The sequence below is a fragment of the Lygodium microphyllum genome, chromosome 11, assembly GCF_053477565.2.
Source record: "Lygodium microphyllum isolate KBCC chromosome 11, Lygodium_microphyllum_v1.1.10, whole genome shotgun sequence".
NCBI lineage: Eukaryota > Viridiplantae > Streptophyta > Polypodiopsida > Schizaeales > Lygodiaceae > Lygodium > Lygodium microphyllum.
In genome coordinates, this window is record NC_141145.1 from 135,799,436 (window position 1) to 135,814,489 (window position 15,054).

The 15,054-nt window shown below is 43.4% G+C and overlaps 1 protein-coding gene across 1 annotated transcript in view; it reads right to left on the reverse strand.

Moving 5' to 3' along the window:
* The window catches only part of LOC148029423 (histone acetyltransferase of the MYST family 1-like), a 177,313-nt gene that overhangs the window by 24,144 nt on the left and 138,115 nt on the right, over window positions 1–15,054 (reverse strand). The window contains exons 5-7 of the mRNA XM_087688561.1: window positions 14,766–14,849; window positions 14,440–14,598; window positions 14,243–14,330 (exon numbers count right to left, since the gene is read on the reverse strand). Coding sequence (XP_087544687.1) covers window positions 14,243–14,330; window positions 14,440–14,598; window positions 14,766–14,849 — 331 coding nt within the window. The remainder of the gene's footprint in view (window positions 1–14,242; window positions 14,331–14,439; window positions 14,599–14,765; window positions 14,850–15,054) is intronic.

Sequence of the window (15,054 nt, forward strand, 5' to 3'; positions counted from 1 at the left end):
GGAGGCCGATATTTGCAAGGAGGAGGTTATGGATGTTTTGTTGCACCTGCCGAAGGATAAAAGTCCTGGATGGGATGGTCTCACTAATGAATTCTTTCAGACCTCGGCCACGCAGTTGGTGAAGCCATTGGTGGTCATGTTTCAGCAGGTTTGGGAAACAGGGGTCATGCCCTCCTCATGGAAAGAAGGCCTTATCAAACTAATTCCAAAGGTCCCTTCGCCGTCAAAGCTGCAACACTGGAGACCAATCTCTTTGATGGGCTCCATGTATAAAATCTACTCCAAAGTGCTGGCAAATCGGCTACACAAGCACCTTCCAGCTATTGTGCATCCTCTCCAATATGGCTTCATTAAGGGCCGCAACATTCTGCATAATATCTTAAATGTGCAAATGGCTATTGACTATGCGCGGCACTCCGGTCAGGAAGTGGTATTGATTCAATTGGACTTGGAAAAGGCGTTTGATTATGTGGACTGGTCTTTCATTGCAGATCTCATGTCTGCTATGGGCTTTGGTACCCGGATGTCCCGATTGATCTACACCATTAGTGTTGCGGCTTCCTCCAGAGTTATGCTCAATGGTGGGGTTACAGAGCCATTTGTCCTTGCACGCTCGGTCAGACAGGGTTGTCCTTTGAGCCCTCTCTTCTTTGCCCTGGCGACTCACCCGGCCCTTTCAATGTTATCCTCCATGGCAGCCTCTGCTCAGCTGGCAGGCCTGTCTCTCCCTTTGGGTCAGCACTTCGTTAGCCAATCTTTGGCTGATGACACCTTTATGATTTTGCAGGCGGACAGGGACAACATTCGAAGGGCCTTAGATGTTTGGACACTCTTTGGTCAGGCCTCTGGGCTTCGCATCAATGCCTTTAAGTCAGCCATTCTCAGTTGTACGGAGCCTGATTTACAATCATTAGGCTGGCAAGGCCAGGTGGTTTCCCGTGGCTCCATTGTCAGGCATCTTGGATACCCATTGGGGGTGGATGTACGGCCAAAAGACCTGCTGGAGTGGATTTCACAAAAACTGGCGGCGAAGTTTATGTATTGGAAGTCGCAAGCGTGGCCATTCCATGTCTGCCTCAAAGTGGCCCAGACAATCATGCTACCAATGCTAACGTATTTCCTGCCTTTGTTGCCATGGACGCCTACTACTTTGAAGGCTCTCACTCATCCCATCCGTTTCATGCTATGGAAGAAGGATTCACTGCAGGCAGGCATTTCGTGGATTTCATGGTCACATACATGTACCCCTAAGCGCATGGGTGGTGGAGCTATTTTGGATGCAGAAACTCATATGCTAGCTCTCCGTTGGTCCCTTTTTCGTGCCATGTGTGTGGATCATCACCTGTGGACCATCATAGCCCGTTATTTTCTTGAGGACAGCGGGCTCCGCCATGGTAACACACGGCTTCGGGCCTCCTGGTGGCATGTCCTTAATGCTGACTCTCGTTTTTCCAGTCCCTCTTCCTCTTTGTTACTGCACTTGGTCGGCTCTTGGAAAGTGGTGCTCCAAAAGGCCCGTTGACACCCAGTAGGGGACCGCTTGCAGACTAACTCCTTTCAGCTGGAATTGTTGGCAGTATCGAGACTCCTTTCATGGGAAGATAAACATCAGCTCAGACCAAGATTTAACCGCATGGCCCGTTTAGGTGTGACGTCGGTTGCGAATGCTACCCTTGCCACTCGCAATGTCCTCGTATCGTTTCGGACTGCTGGGCGACTCTTCAAGATCCCGCGCGGATACCGTGATTTATGGCAAAACCTTTCGTCAGAGCTTCAGGGTAGGCAACCCTTTCCTGCCTGGCTATGGATCGCCCTTGGCAGGACTGGGACCTTGCAGGCCGGTTGAGTCGGGAAAAGGCCTCTACTAATCAGGTGTATCATCTTCTCATTCAAGATCACCAATGGCTGGGTGAGAAAGCTAATACTGTTTGGGGACTGCGGAAATCGCTGTCATGGTGGCAGACAAGGCTGATGGAGGGCTGGCTGAATAAGACACCTTTCAAATGCAAGGTCTTTCTTTGGCGAGTGATGATTGGTGGTCTTCCTCTTGCCTCGGCCCTTGCCAAGCGTCGCATCTCGAATGGCAATTGTTTCTTCTGTACCACACCGGCGGAATCGGCCCGACATCGTTTTCTTTCTTGCCCGCTCGCCAAGAATATCTGGTCACTCTTGTCGCACATTTGGCGCGCGGTGGTGGGGTCCTCACTAACTCCTTTCGACTGGGTTTTTGTGTGCCCGAAGTATCCCACACCGCCACAGTTGCATGTGAAGATCTTATTTCACTTTTTCAGATACTAGGGATGCTGGCACATTTGGACCACGCGCAATGCTTTCCTCTATGATTCGGCCTCTAATGTACCGCGACACATTGCCAGGCTTAAAGGGCTCTTGCATTGGCAGCTAGATCTCATCCGACACTCCGACTTGCTCCCTCGGGAGGATTTGCATCCTTGGCATATGGCAATTGCCTCTGGGTCGTTGCCATGATTGGTGTAACCTTTTCAGTGCATTACTACGGGGATTCCCCACACGTTGGCCTAGGGCCCTCGTGTCTCTTGTAATCAGAAAAAGAGAGAGAGAAAGAGTGAGAGAACCTCTTCACATGATGGCTTAGTGTCATCATGTATCTTATAATCAAGTAATCTTGTATTTTTTTCGTAATTAATACAATTACCTTTTACGAAAAAAAAAAAGAGAGAGAGAGAGGGTTCCCTCTTCAACCTCTTTGAAACAATGGAGACCCATTTTTGTTATGGGTTCTTTGTATAAAATCGTCTCTAAAATCATTGCCAATAGATTGCAAAACTATTCCCGCGCTTGGTTCATCCACGTCAATATGGTTACATTAAGGGACAAAATATAATGCATAACATATTGAATGTTCAACTGGGGATTGATTATGCCAAAGCCTCAAGCCACTGGCTCAAAAAGTTCTATAACTGGAGATCATAGGCTGGACCACTCTTTCATCCCAATCATCCTTTTTATTTTAAGGTTCAGAATTTTTCTTTATGTACCAAGTTTCACCAGTTTCCATCAGCCGTTTCCATCATTGTCTCCATTTTCAGTGGTCGCACCTCTGTTTTCTGCCCTTAACTGCTGCTCCAGAGGCTGCCACATCATCAATCACAGCTGCTGTTGGCTGCACATCACCACTGAAGTAGTCACCCTGCTGTCATGCCTGTCGCATCATCAGCAGTACCTGACAAAGCTATGTTTTGTTCTCCTACAACTGCCCCTACTGGTCAGCCCATTGTGCATCAATGCCTCTTCTCCAGCATTAAGCTTTGGCACTTTGTTGTTTTTGGGATCCTTTCTGGAGGACAACACTCTCCTTCAGTATCCCTCAGCACCATCCCACAAGAGAAATGGCTGTTGGGCAGCTATCCCCAAGTATCCCTTGTATCACACCTCAAGGGGCATCTTGTGGCATCAGACCTAGCATCCTCTGTTTGTCCATTGAGTTCAGCTAGCATTCATTCTCTCTTTTCTCCATTTGTATCTGTCCAAGCTCATTGTTAGTCATGTTCATACACTTCGTGTTTAATCTTCAAACCCCAGTGTATGCTGAAATAGTATCAAAGCTAGTTGCCCTATGAGAGTTACCCTATGATAGTTACTTGAGCTATTGTGAGTGCAGGTTTGCAAGAGCCATAGAGTGTGTTTTGCTGTTTTGCAATTTCCACAAGTAACATGAACTGACTTGTGATGTCTGAGTCTTCCCCACCAAATCACTCACCTTCAAAGTCCAAACCCTCTAATCTAGTTTCCAAATCTTTAGAGGCTCTAATAGATTGTTACTATTACGATGCCTCAGCCTTTCCCACCAAAGCACTCACCTTCAAAGCCCAAACCCTCTCGTCCAATTTCTGTTCCCTTACAGCTTTGAAGGACTGTTACTACTAATCTTCATCACCTACCAACAACCATGGATCCTCTCCATATTCCTTCTTGGGAGGTGCATCTCTGCCAAGGAAACCAGCTGGTGAATATGGCAACTTCTTAGCTCAGGGCAAAATGCATACTTGGCAACCCAACGTCTTCATCTCCACTAGGTATGGTGGCAAGCTTTTATACACCTTTAATTTTGTATGAGCCAAGTTTTTTTTCAGTTTCTCTTTCAGATGTTCAAACACCGACTATTAGTTACTCCAGGGACCAAGACTTATACAATATGTAAACTTCAATAGAGGAAAATCTAGAACCAGAGTCCTTGTATACAAATATCTCAAAGTTTATATTCACTTTATATGAGTTTGCTGTTGGTAAAATCCCCATTCAATGCCTACCCATGCCACCCACGTAGCATGCATTTAGGTTCCATTTGCATCACTAATCTAGATTTAAGAGTAGATTCATTCTCTCATGTAAGTTCATTTGCGTTACCTCAAGTAGGTTTAGGTCCTAATTTATGTCTTAGGTCACCTTATGCTACACCTCGGGCATGTATCCCTAGACATTCTAGTGTTTGATGCTAGGAATGCAACCCACAGCACTATGCACTTCTCATACACACAACAGTGGCTAATGTTGTGACTATGATGCCTTATGGAAATTCCAATGCAATATGCTTTTCTTTTGGCACAATGCAGTTTAATCAAGGATGATTGCAAAGATTTCAACAGGGAGGTCTGTCACAGAAACGTGAAATTTTAAGATGATTTAATCTTACTGACAGCATTTGATTAACTTATTAATCAAATGTGCAAGTTTATTTAGCACATGTGATGCACATGGTAAATTATTTCATGGTAACAGGCCAAGGACCCAAAGGATGCTATTTGGGCGTTGGGAGTCAGTTGGTGCTAGTTTGACCCTAGGACAATTGTTTGGCCAATAAGTGTCAATGTTAACACCAAGCACTAGCATTAATTAATGTCAATCTAAGGGTCAACAAAGGTTGGGGACCACTCCAAGTTGCAAATGGCCTAACCAATTTAATTATGGATGGGCACATTTAATTTGGGCCCGGTCAAAAGGACTGAAATTAATTTTCAAGATTATTTAATTTTGAAAATTAATTAAAATGCTGGATAATACTAAAAAATGGGTTTAGAAGGCTACCACTCAACAAAAATGCCCATGCAAACTAAGAAAATGTTTTTCAGGGTTGGGTCTCAGCTATTCAGTTAGTTTACAACTTGAGAGAGAGAGAGAGAGAGAGGGAGCTGCTCGTCCATTTTCTAATCAAAGAACAACAATTTGCTGTAGAAGAAACTCATCTAGGAGCCTTCCAAGGGCTGGCAACAGCATTGCTGATCAAGTGAGCATTTTGGAGGTGCCTGGCAGTAGGTGACTGCATTAAATGCAAGCTGGAGCAGGCAACAAGCAGATTTTAGGGTTTTCTCACGAAGAAAATCAGATCTCTCTCATCTTGGCTTTCTCTCACCTTCTGTAATTTCTCAAAAGCTCTCAGCATTTCTCAACCATTCTCAGTAGATCTCAGCCAAATTCGGTAGACAATAGGAGGATTTCTACTATAAACGCTAAATTTCTAGAGGAGAAAGTTATCTGGGGGCCTCAGTAGGCAAGGGACAGCAAGGAGACACCCTCCAATGGCTGGCAACAGCATTGTTGATTAGGTGACAACATTTTAGAGGTGTCTAGCACTAAGTGATAGCATTTTAGAGGTGCCTAACACCATTTAGGAGGTGCCTAGCAATAAGCGACTGCATTAAATGCAGGTTGGAGCAGGCAACAGGCAGATTTTAAGGTTTTCCCGCGAAGAAAATCAAATTTCTCTCTCATATTGGCTTTCTCTCATCTTCTCCAATAATTTCTCAAAAGGTCTCAGCATTTCTCGGCCATTGTTAGCAAATCTCAACCAAATTTGGTGGACAGCAACAGGATTTTTGTTATGAACCCTAAATTTCTGCAGAAATTAGGGTTTGACAACCACCTTGGGATCCATGCGAACAAAAATAGGCATCGTACACTAAAATCAGCACCTGAAATTCGTGGATTTGACAGGGATTTCAAATGTTAGGTCATCCAATGTAAATTGGGCCAAAATTTGGCCAGATGGTGGTTCCATTTGTACAATTTCTAAGTGAAAATCCAAGGGCATTTGGCCCAACTTGCTTGCCGATTGTATATATAGCAAGGGGCTTTTGGATCAAAAAAGAAGATTGTGGAATCTCAACTTGAACATTGTCCATTACCAATTAAAGATAAAGAAATACTAAAAGGGGCACCAATTATGGGGCCAATTGGGTATCTATTGTCCAAGATTATTAAGGTAATGTGTCCATTTTAGTTTATGCTCAATTATTAATTGTTGTAATTAAGTGCTTGATCAGGCTTTACCACCCTATCCGAAGAGGAAGGCTGGTTTCAAATGACTACTCAAAGAAAGCCATCCCCAAAGGATAAATGGTGGGAAAGAACTTTACGATGAGTAGGTACCCCCTCTAAGGGATGCTTCATCATTACATCATCATTAGACATGTTACACATAACATCAATAGTCAACTGATCCACATTATCAGTCATAGCATGTATCGCACCATCCACTAGCGCTGCATCAGTCATTGAACTTGTGCCCTAAACTTCAACTTGCATTTCAGAAAACATAGTGACATCCTTGATCAAAACCTCTACATCATCAAAATCCTCATGCATATCAACATTTACAATCAATACATCTACATCAGTACTACCAGACTGCATGTCAAATATCATAGGAACAGAGAAACACACCAAAAAAGATTTTTTTGGACTATACACACCAAAATATTCTCAATTTGGGGTATCAAAGATATTGAAGAGCTCCCAAAGGTGGCCTCTCAAACCTGAGTAGTTGAGGGTGGAAAAAGATGAGGCTTAGGTGGAGCCAAGGGTGGGCAACAATTGTTGTCTCTCAATAGAGTGGACTACACAGTCAAACTTCAAAGTAATGGAAGGTATTGAACATCCACTATCTCGTGAAGGAGCAGATTACCAAGGGGATGGTATCCGACAATCGTTGTCTCTCAATGGAGCGAACTATAGAACCACGGGTTGTCAAGGTGGCATTCTTGAAACCCTAGAAGAAATAGAAGTAACCTCCATAGTGCATTACAATGGTCGCAAACAAGGAGGCCATGGTACCAGTCGATCCTCTAGTGGCTTGAAAGGGCTTACTACGCATCAAATGCGTCTTATTACCTTGAACATAAAATTTTAAAAGCCGACACAAAATAAACTCTGTGGCCTAGAAGGGAAAGGTGGCATAACAAGTGCCTGGGATAGGCACATATACTCTGGCGGTGTACGGAGCAAAGGTGATGCCAAAAGAGGAGCACACAATGGTCTGTCCATTTGCCTATGGAGAAGTCATAGCATCGCAATGTCAACCTATAAAAGGAGGGTGGGTGGGAGAGAAAGGGAAGGATATCTCTATCTCCTAGGGATGCAGTGAAAGGAGAGAAATTAGTACATTATTTCAACCGCAATCTGTCTTTGCCTTCTCTGATGAACAGGGTCTGTAGCTCTCTAAACTCTTGTGCTCTAACACCATGTCAAGATATGTGATAGTGTAGAGAGACAGTAGGGTTTGCAAGGAGAAACACAGTGTATACGGCAAACACTAAGAGAGAAGAGAAACTTGAAACACAAGAACATAATGATGATGCACTGAATCATGCTATCAGAAGAAAAGCTGATATAGTGGAGCCGAAGCTTAAAAGATGACTGCATTGACCTATCTCAATCAGGCGGCAACACCTGTGGGGAATCTGCACAGTGGAGAGTGAAGCACAAGCCTCAGAGCAGTGGGTTATCAAAATAATCACTGAAAGATGAAGGACAATTGTCGAGGAAGGGAAATGCAATCCTCAGATGATGCTATCGGAGATGAGAAAGATAATCACCAATTATTGAGAAAGTGAACCGCAGTGCTTGAATGCCAAGGAGATGACATGAGCAGAAAAACGCAAATCCGAGTGTGTCAAAGCTGTCACACGCAAGGAAAGTAGCTCAGATACTAATGCCAAGTACCACATGATAATGCTTGATGCAGAGCAAGTCCCCAAGCTACAAAACACAAATACCAAGGGTGTGTTGGACTAAAGCAAAGGATTAGAAGGTGGTCGCCAAATAGAGAATGTTGTCAACAGGTGCTCAGAGAGCTGAAACCTGGCAAAGGGAAGGCCTCCAAATGCAAAACTCAAATGACAACAAGTCACCAAGCTGATGGAAGCTAACACCTACTAATGGAGAACCTCCAGATGCAACAACCATGACGATCCAAAAGACGTCTAATGGGTGGAGGAGATGTCCCTAGCAAGGAAAGGTCACCAACTATAGAATACCTCCAAGCGTAGACCTGATGATGAGGGAGCAGGAAGCCTGAAGGAGAAGAGGAAGGGTGACCACGAACTATGATGTCCTCCAATAGGGATATGGGCAACAATGCAGTGAAGAGAAAAGAATGTCAGAGTGACAGAAGAGGAGAGGTGAAGAATGACTAAAGTGGATGTAAGAATGAATGAAGTGACTACCTATTTATAGCCATAAGCTACCTCGGGTGGTGCACCACTGTAATGACTGCTCAAAGACAGCCATCCCCAAAGAGTAAATGGTGGGGAAGAAAATGTGATCAGTAGGTGCCCCCTATGAGAGTGAAGGTGCAGGGGCCCCCTCTAAAGCCAAAGAAATAGGAGCCCCCTCGAAGAGCAAAAAGAGTACATCCCCACCTATGAGAGATAGGGAATCTAAAAACTCATGGATCATGGACTCCGAATCATCTAATGATAAAGAAGTGCCATCAGTCATGCCAAAGAAGGTGTCTGGGGGGTCGAAGATGTCGAAGAACTCCCAAAGGTGGTGGCCTCTTGAACCTGAGTAGTCCAGGGTAGGAAAAGGTGAGGCTCACGCAAAGCCAAGGGTGGACAACAATCATTGTCTCTCAATGGAGTAGACTGCAAAGCCGAAGTAATGGAAGGTGTTGAACATCCACTATCTCGCAAAGGAGCAAATTGCCGAGGGGACAGTATCCAACAATCATTGTCTCTTGATGGAGCAAATTGTAGAACCGTGGATTGTCGAGGTGGCATTCTTGAAACCCTAGTAGAAGCAATTTCTGTAGTGCATTGTGGCAATCACAAGGAGGCCATGGTACCAATCGATCCTCTGGTGGCTCAAAAGGGCTTAGTACGTATCAGATATGTTTTATTGCCTTGAAAATAAAAGTCTAAAAGCCAATGCAAAATAAACTCTATGGCCCAAAAGGAAGAAGTGACACAATGAGTGTCAGGGGATAGACGCATATGCTCCAACAGTGTACGGAGCAAAGATTCATGTCAGCAAGCATCAAGGGGAGGCCCAATGATTTTGAAAGAGAAGCACCCAATGGTCTGTCCATCTACCTGTGGAGAAGTCATAGCATTGAGTAAAAACCTATAAAAGGAGGATGGGTGGGAGAGGAAGAGAAGGGTATCTCTGTCTCTTGGGGATGCAACAGAAGGGGGGAAATCAGTAGATGATATCAAACCTGCAACTTGTCTTTGCCTTCTCTAATGAACAAGGTCATAGCTCTCTAAGCTTTTGCACTTTGATACCCTATCAAGATATGCGACAGTGCATAGAGATAGTAGGATTTGCAAAGAGAAACACAGTGTGTACAACAAACACTAAGAGAGAAGAGAAACTCAGAAACACAAGAACACGATGATGATGCACTAAATCATGCTATGAAAAGAAAAGCTGATACAGTGGAGCCAACGCTCGGAAGATGACTATACTGTCTAAATCAAGTGGCAACACCTGTGGGGAATCTACACAATAAAGGAAGCAAAACGCAGTCCTCCGGGCCATGGGCTATCGAAGTAATCACTAGAAGGTGAAGGACAGCTATTGAGGGAGCAAACCGCAATCCTCAAATGCCAAGGAGATGACTTGGACAGCAAAACACAAATCCCACGGAGCTATCAAATGCAAGGAAAGCAGGCCAGATACTTACAGTGAAACCAGCTTTCCTTCTTGGAATGGGTGGTGATAACCTAATTTAAGAGTTAATTACAACAATTAAATACACATAAAATGAAATACACACTTTACCATAACATTCTTGGACAGTAGACACCCTGGTGACCCCAAAAATGGCGCCCCTTACGGTATTTCTTTAGCTTTCATTCAATTGTAAGGAGTACAACTTGAGATTCTTCAATCTCCTCCTGCTAAAAAATTGCTCTTGCTGTCATATATGACCAGCAAGCCTTTTGGGTCATTTGCCCCTTGATTCACCTAGGACTTCTTCTCCAATTTGACCCTTGGCTGGCCAAATGCTGCCCCAAATCAATTTGGGATGGGCTGGCTCCTGAAATCCCTTGATAATCCTCAATTATCAGCTGCTGATTTCAACCCCTTGAGCATTCAATCTCTGGCACGGATCCCAAGGTGACTGCTAAACCCTAATTTCTGCTGTAAATTAGGGTTTACTGCAGAAATTACAGATCAGCCAACCAAAAATGGCTGAAATCTCCTCCAAATGGCTGAGAATTGTTGAGAATGGCTAACCACAAGCTGAAGGAGATGAGAGAATGTTGTAAAGAGAGAAAATTTTGAGATTTGTCGCGAAGAACTAATCAAAATCAGCTGCTGCCCTACTGTACTAGGCCCAAACGGATGCACCAACAACAATAGGAGCATCAGAGACTGTGATCTTCAGGAGAAAGTGCATCAGCAGCAATTGCCAGCTTCCCAAGGTCAAGAATATGCAATTTCCATCACCAAAATGGTCTCCAATGGCTAGGAAATGGCCCCAAAAGCTGGCAGCAACAGTCCAACACTTCTTTCCAACAGCTCCAAAATGAAAAAACGAGATTTCCCTTTCCCTTCAGCCCTATTTAGCCTTTCCCCCACTTGCATAGGAAAGTTTTGCCAAGTGGCAACTTTCTTAATCCATTTTCAGCAATTTCCAGCCATTTAATTAATTTTCAGAATTAATTAATTCAGCCCTTAATCCATGCCCAGAAAATTGACCTTGCCCATCCAAAAATTAATTGGCTAGGCCATTTGCAACGCAAAGTGGTCCCATGCATTAATTGACCCTTGGACAAGCATTAATCCATTAATTAATGCCTAGTCCCTAGTGTCACCACTGACACTTAATGGCCAATTAATGGGCCTAGGGACAAACTGACACCAAAATTCACCTAGAATCTAACAAGTGTAACTTGTTACAACTTTTGCCTTTGACACCCATCTTTTTTACAAGGTCCTTCGGCCTTCAACTGTGAGAAAGCAGCTTGCACCTCACATGTGCAACACATGTGCATCTTTTAATTGCACATTTGATTAATCCTTTAATCAAATTTCAATTAAACATAAGCAAAGCATCAAATTTTCATGTCCTCGTGACATACACCAAGTACCAGGTGATGACACCAGATGCAAAGAAAGTCCCCATGTTGCAAAATGCAAATACATACGGTGTGTCGCGACTAAAGCCAAGGGTGAGAAGATAGCCGCCAAATGCAAAATGCTATCACCAGATGATAGGAGCTAACGCTTGGTAGAGGGAAGGCAGGCCTCCATATGCAAAACGTAAATGACAGCAGGTCACCAAGCTAATGGAAGCTAATGCCTACTAATGGCGAGCCTCCAAATGCAGCAAACACAATGATCCAAAAGATGCCTGATGAGTAAAGGAGATGTTGCCAGCAAGGAAAGAAGTTTGACAACTGTAGAAGACCTCCAAACACAAACCTGATGATGAGGGAATACGACGCCTGAAAGAGAAAGAGGAAGGGTGACCACGAACTATGATGTCCTACAGTAGGGGTATGGCCAACAACGGAGTGAAGAGGGAAGAGTGGCAGAAGAGGAGGGGTAAAGAATGATTGAAGTGGATGTTAGAATGAATGAGGTGACTGCCAATTTATAGGCATAAGTTGTCTAGAGCGGCGCACCACTATGTGGACACCCACTGAAAAAATGGCCAAAAATGTGCACACTAACTCTTTTTGGGATTGTCAATGCAAAACCATAACTGAAGTGTGTAAACTGAAGAAGTGGTTTCTCAACAACCCCTCTCTCTAGCAATGTCCTGTACCACCCTTAATGAGATAAAGGCATACCTGTCACACATGAAATCATAGTTCCATGAGCAAAAGTGGTTTTGTGCAAATCATCAAATCTCACCTCCAATTGCAAGTTGATGCTCTGACACCAATGAAACATCCCCCTAGGATCCAACATGCGCATGAGATACGCACAAGCCAAATCCACAATAAAAGGAATTGGACATCAGACTCACCTTCCAACCATAGAGCCAAACGGGCTCACCTCTGAGCCTAGGACTAGCAACACTCCGGGTTAAACCTATGATACACATGATCTACAAGTTCTACCTAGCTCTGGACCTTGGATGTTTTAGCCATGACTTGGTAGCTAGACTTTCATATTCCTTCTAGCATGGGGATACAAAGCTTGTGGCTTCTCCCTAAGGTCGAATTTCAAGCTCTATCAGCTCATCCTGTCTATTGTTCTTCACTACAGGTCTCCTTTTAGAAGGAAGACTTGGATTCCAGGATGGATCTTCTCGCTCTCACATATCTCTTAGGGCACCTTTTTGGGCCTGAGAAGGGGTGTTGAGAAATGCATTCATCAAGTTTGTTTGTTTCCCTTAATTCCTTCTAGTTTCACACTTACACCCCCAAAAAGGGTGTGGTCCATCAAATCACTCTCTTCATCCATCATTCTTCTCTTCACTCCTCAGCCTCTCCACTACTATTCACACCCTAACTTGGAGGACATTACAGTTCGAGGAGTATTCTTCCTTGCTATCTGCTGCCAGGCGCCCTGTCTCTTCATCTACAGGCTGCCTTTTGGAGCAGATCAGGTCGCCCAACTGTCCACATCCTTCAGGCAGGTTGGCAACAGATTTCCCCTTGCTAGTGACCAGATTCTGTGCAGATTTGACCTACATTTTTGCAGCTGGTCCCTTCTCTGGCAACACACATGGCTTCAGCTGATGGCTGACCTGTGTTTTGCAGCTAGTGATCATCCTGAGGCTACATTTTCAGCTTGCTACAAGCCATCCTGCTGTCCTACATCATCCGAAGCCAGTGGTTGCTAGTTTTCTTCTTCCTCCAGTCCCACAGCACATGAGGATTGTGTTTTTCTCCCTCTACAGTTGTCCTTCACCATTCAGTATTTACTTCTATACCTGCCTGCAGGAATGCGTTTCACTCCTTTCCTTGTGCAAATTCCCTGCAAGTGCTACCATGTGATCAGCAAGGACAATGCAGTCATCTCAGAGCTTTGCTCCATTGTATCGACATGATTTAGTTAGCATGATTCAGTGTTCATCATTCTTCACTCTTCTTCTAAGCTTTCTTCTCTCAATATTTGTTCCGCACTCTGTGTTTCTTCCTACAAACCAAATTGTCTCTATGATATGGTATGGGTGCATACCATCCCATCACTTTTCTTGACACAAGGGCCCCTGATAACTCAGCAAATGATGTAGGGGTCCCATATGTATATTCCACTGAATTTTGGACACCATTGAGTCAAGGGCCCCTAATAACTTGCCAACAAATGCAAGGGTGTCAAATTCCACTAACCTTTATTAGCTCTTTGCCACTTAACCCAGTAGTCAAGTCCACATAGGCCATGTAACATGCTAGACCCCTTCTAGTGTTTGAATTAGTACCCTACCAATGTCATGTGGCTTCTCATTTAGGGGCCTTTTAACATGGAGCACTTAAGAGCATAGAAAGGTAACTAAGAGCCATGCATTTGTGCAACCTCCAAAAAAAAGCCCTTATCTAGCTATTCGAGTTCCTTTCAACTCCTGCTCATCCTAGAGAAGGTAATGTTAGCTAAGTACTTCGCCTAATTCTTTCTCCAGTGATCACTTCCTTCATCAACAGAGCCACCATCAAAGCATCAATGACTACCAACACCTTTGCCAAAACAGCAATACCAAGAAGCATATCAAGGGTTGAGATCACCTTTTCACTCAATTACCAGCAGACTTTTATCATTCCAAATTTTGGCACAAATCATATGATCATTAGAGATAACCTTTCTAAGGTCATTTCATTAGATTTTCCAAACAATGAATATTATACAGCAGGTATATATGCCATTGTGTTATCCACTTGGTCGATAATGTTTAGACAAACCAATTAAGATAATAACCACCCCCAACAAATGTTGACTATTCTATTTCAGATTATTCAATAGCAAAGTAAATGTAAAGGTGAAAAGATGAAACCAAAATCAAGACCTAGTGGCCTTCAAAGATACTTACAAAATTGAATCAAAAATGTTCCGTACCCCTTTCGTAAATATGGTGGAAATATTAAGATGCAAGAGAGGTTATCTCCCCCTGCACGACCCTTGAACCACATCATGAAGATTACATTACAATCATACTACTGAAGTTGATTAAGCCCTGTCAAACCTTGAATTAGAAAAAGCCTCAAAATCCTACTTCCTAGATTAAACCTTTGAGAAGTAGCCTGCCAGATGAAACCCTTGATCATATACGCAAAGAATGTAGAAGTAAAAGTCACTTGTGGAACATGTCATGGATTTGTGATCTAGGAAAAGCTTTGCAAGATCACAAAGAGTTCCAGCATAAAAGGCATGTTTCCTGCCATCAACCTAACAAGAAAGCCAAAACAAGAATAGTCAGGTAGAAATACGCAACTTTACACCTTCGTAAAAATTTCCATGGATTATGATACCAACGTGAATATAACAAATGAACCATGTCACTTTAACCATAGCACTATCATAGTTTGACTTCTTGCAATACAAATGCAACTTACTTCAAAGACAGAGACAATTTCATTGGCATACTCGTCTCTATAAATTTCGTTGCCAGGAGGATGCTTTAGACAGCTTCCCTTTTGCTGCGAATGTGTTAACAGAAACTAAGTTCCTTTACCACCAATGTCCAATCAATAACAGCTTCTGTAGCTTGATGTATTAAAATTACAGATTGTTTAGTAGGCCTTTGTTACCTAGTACATGGACCACTACAAATTCATCAAAGTGGCAGTTAACAAACTAGACACTAGAATACAACTAAGTAATACTTGGTGTGTTCAATGAAAG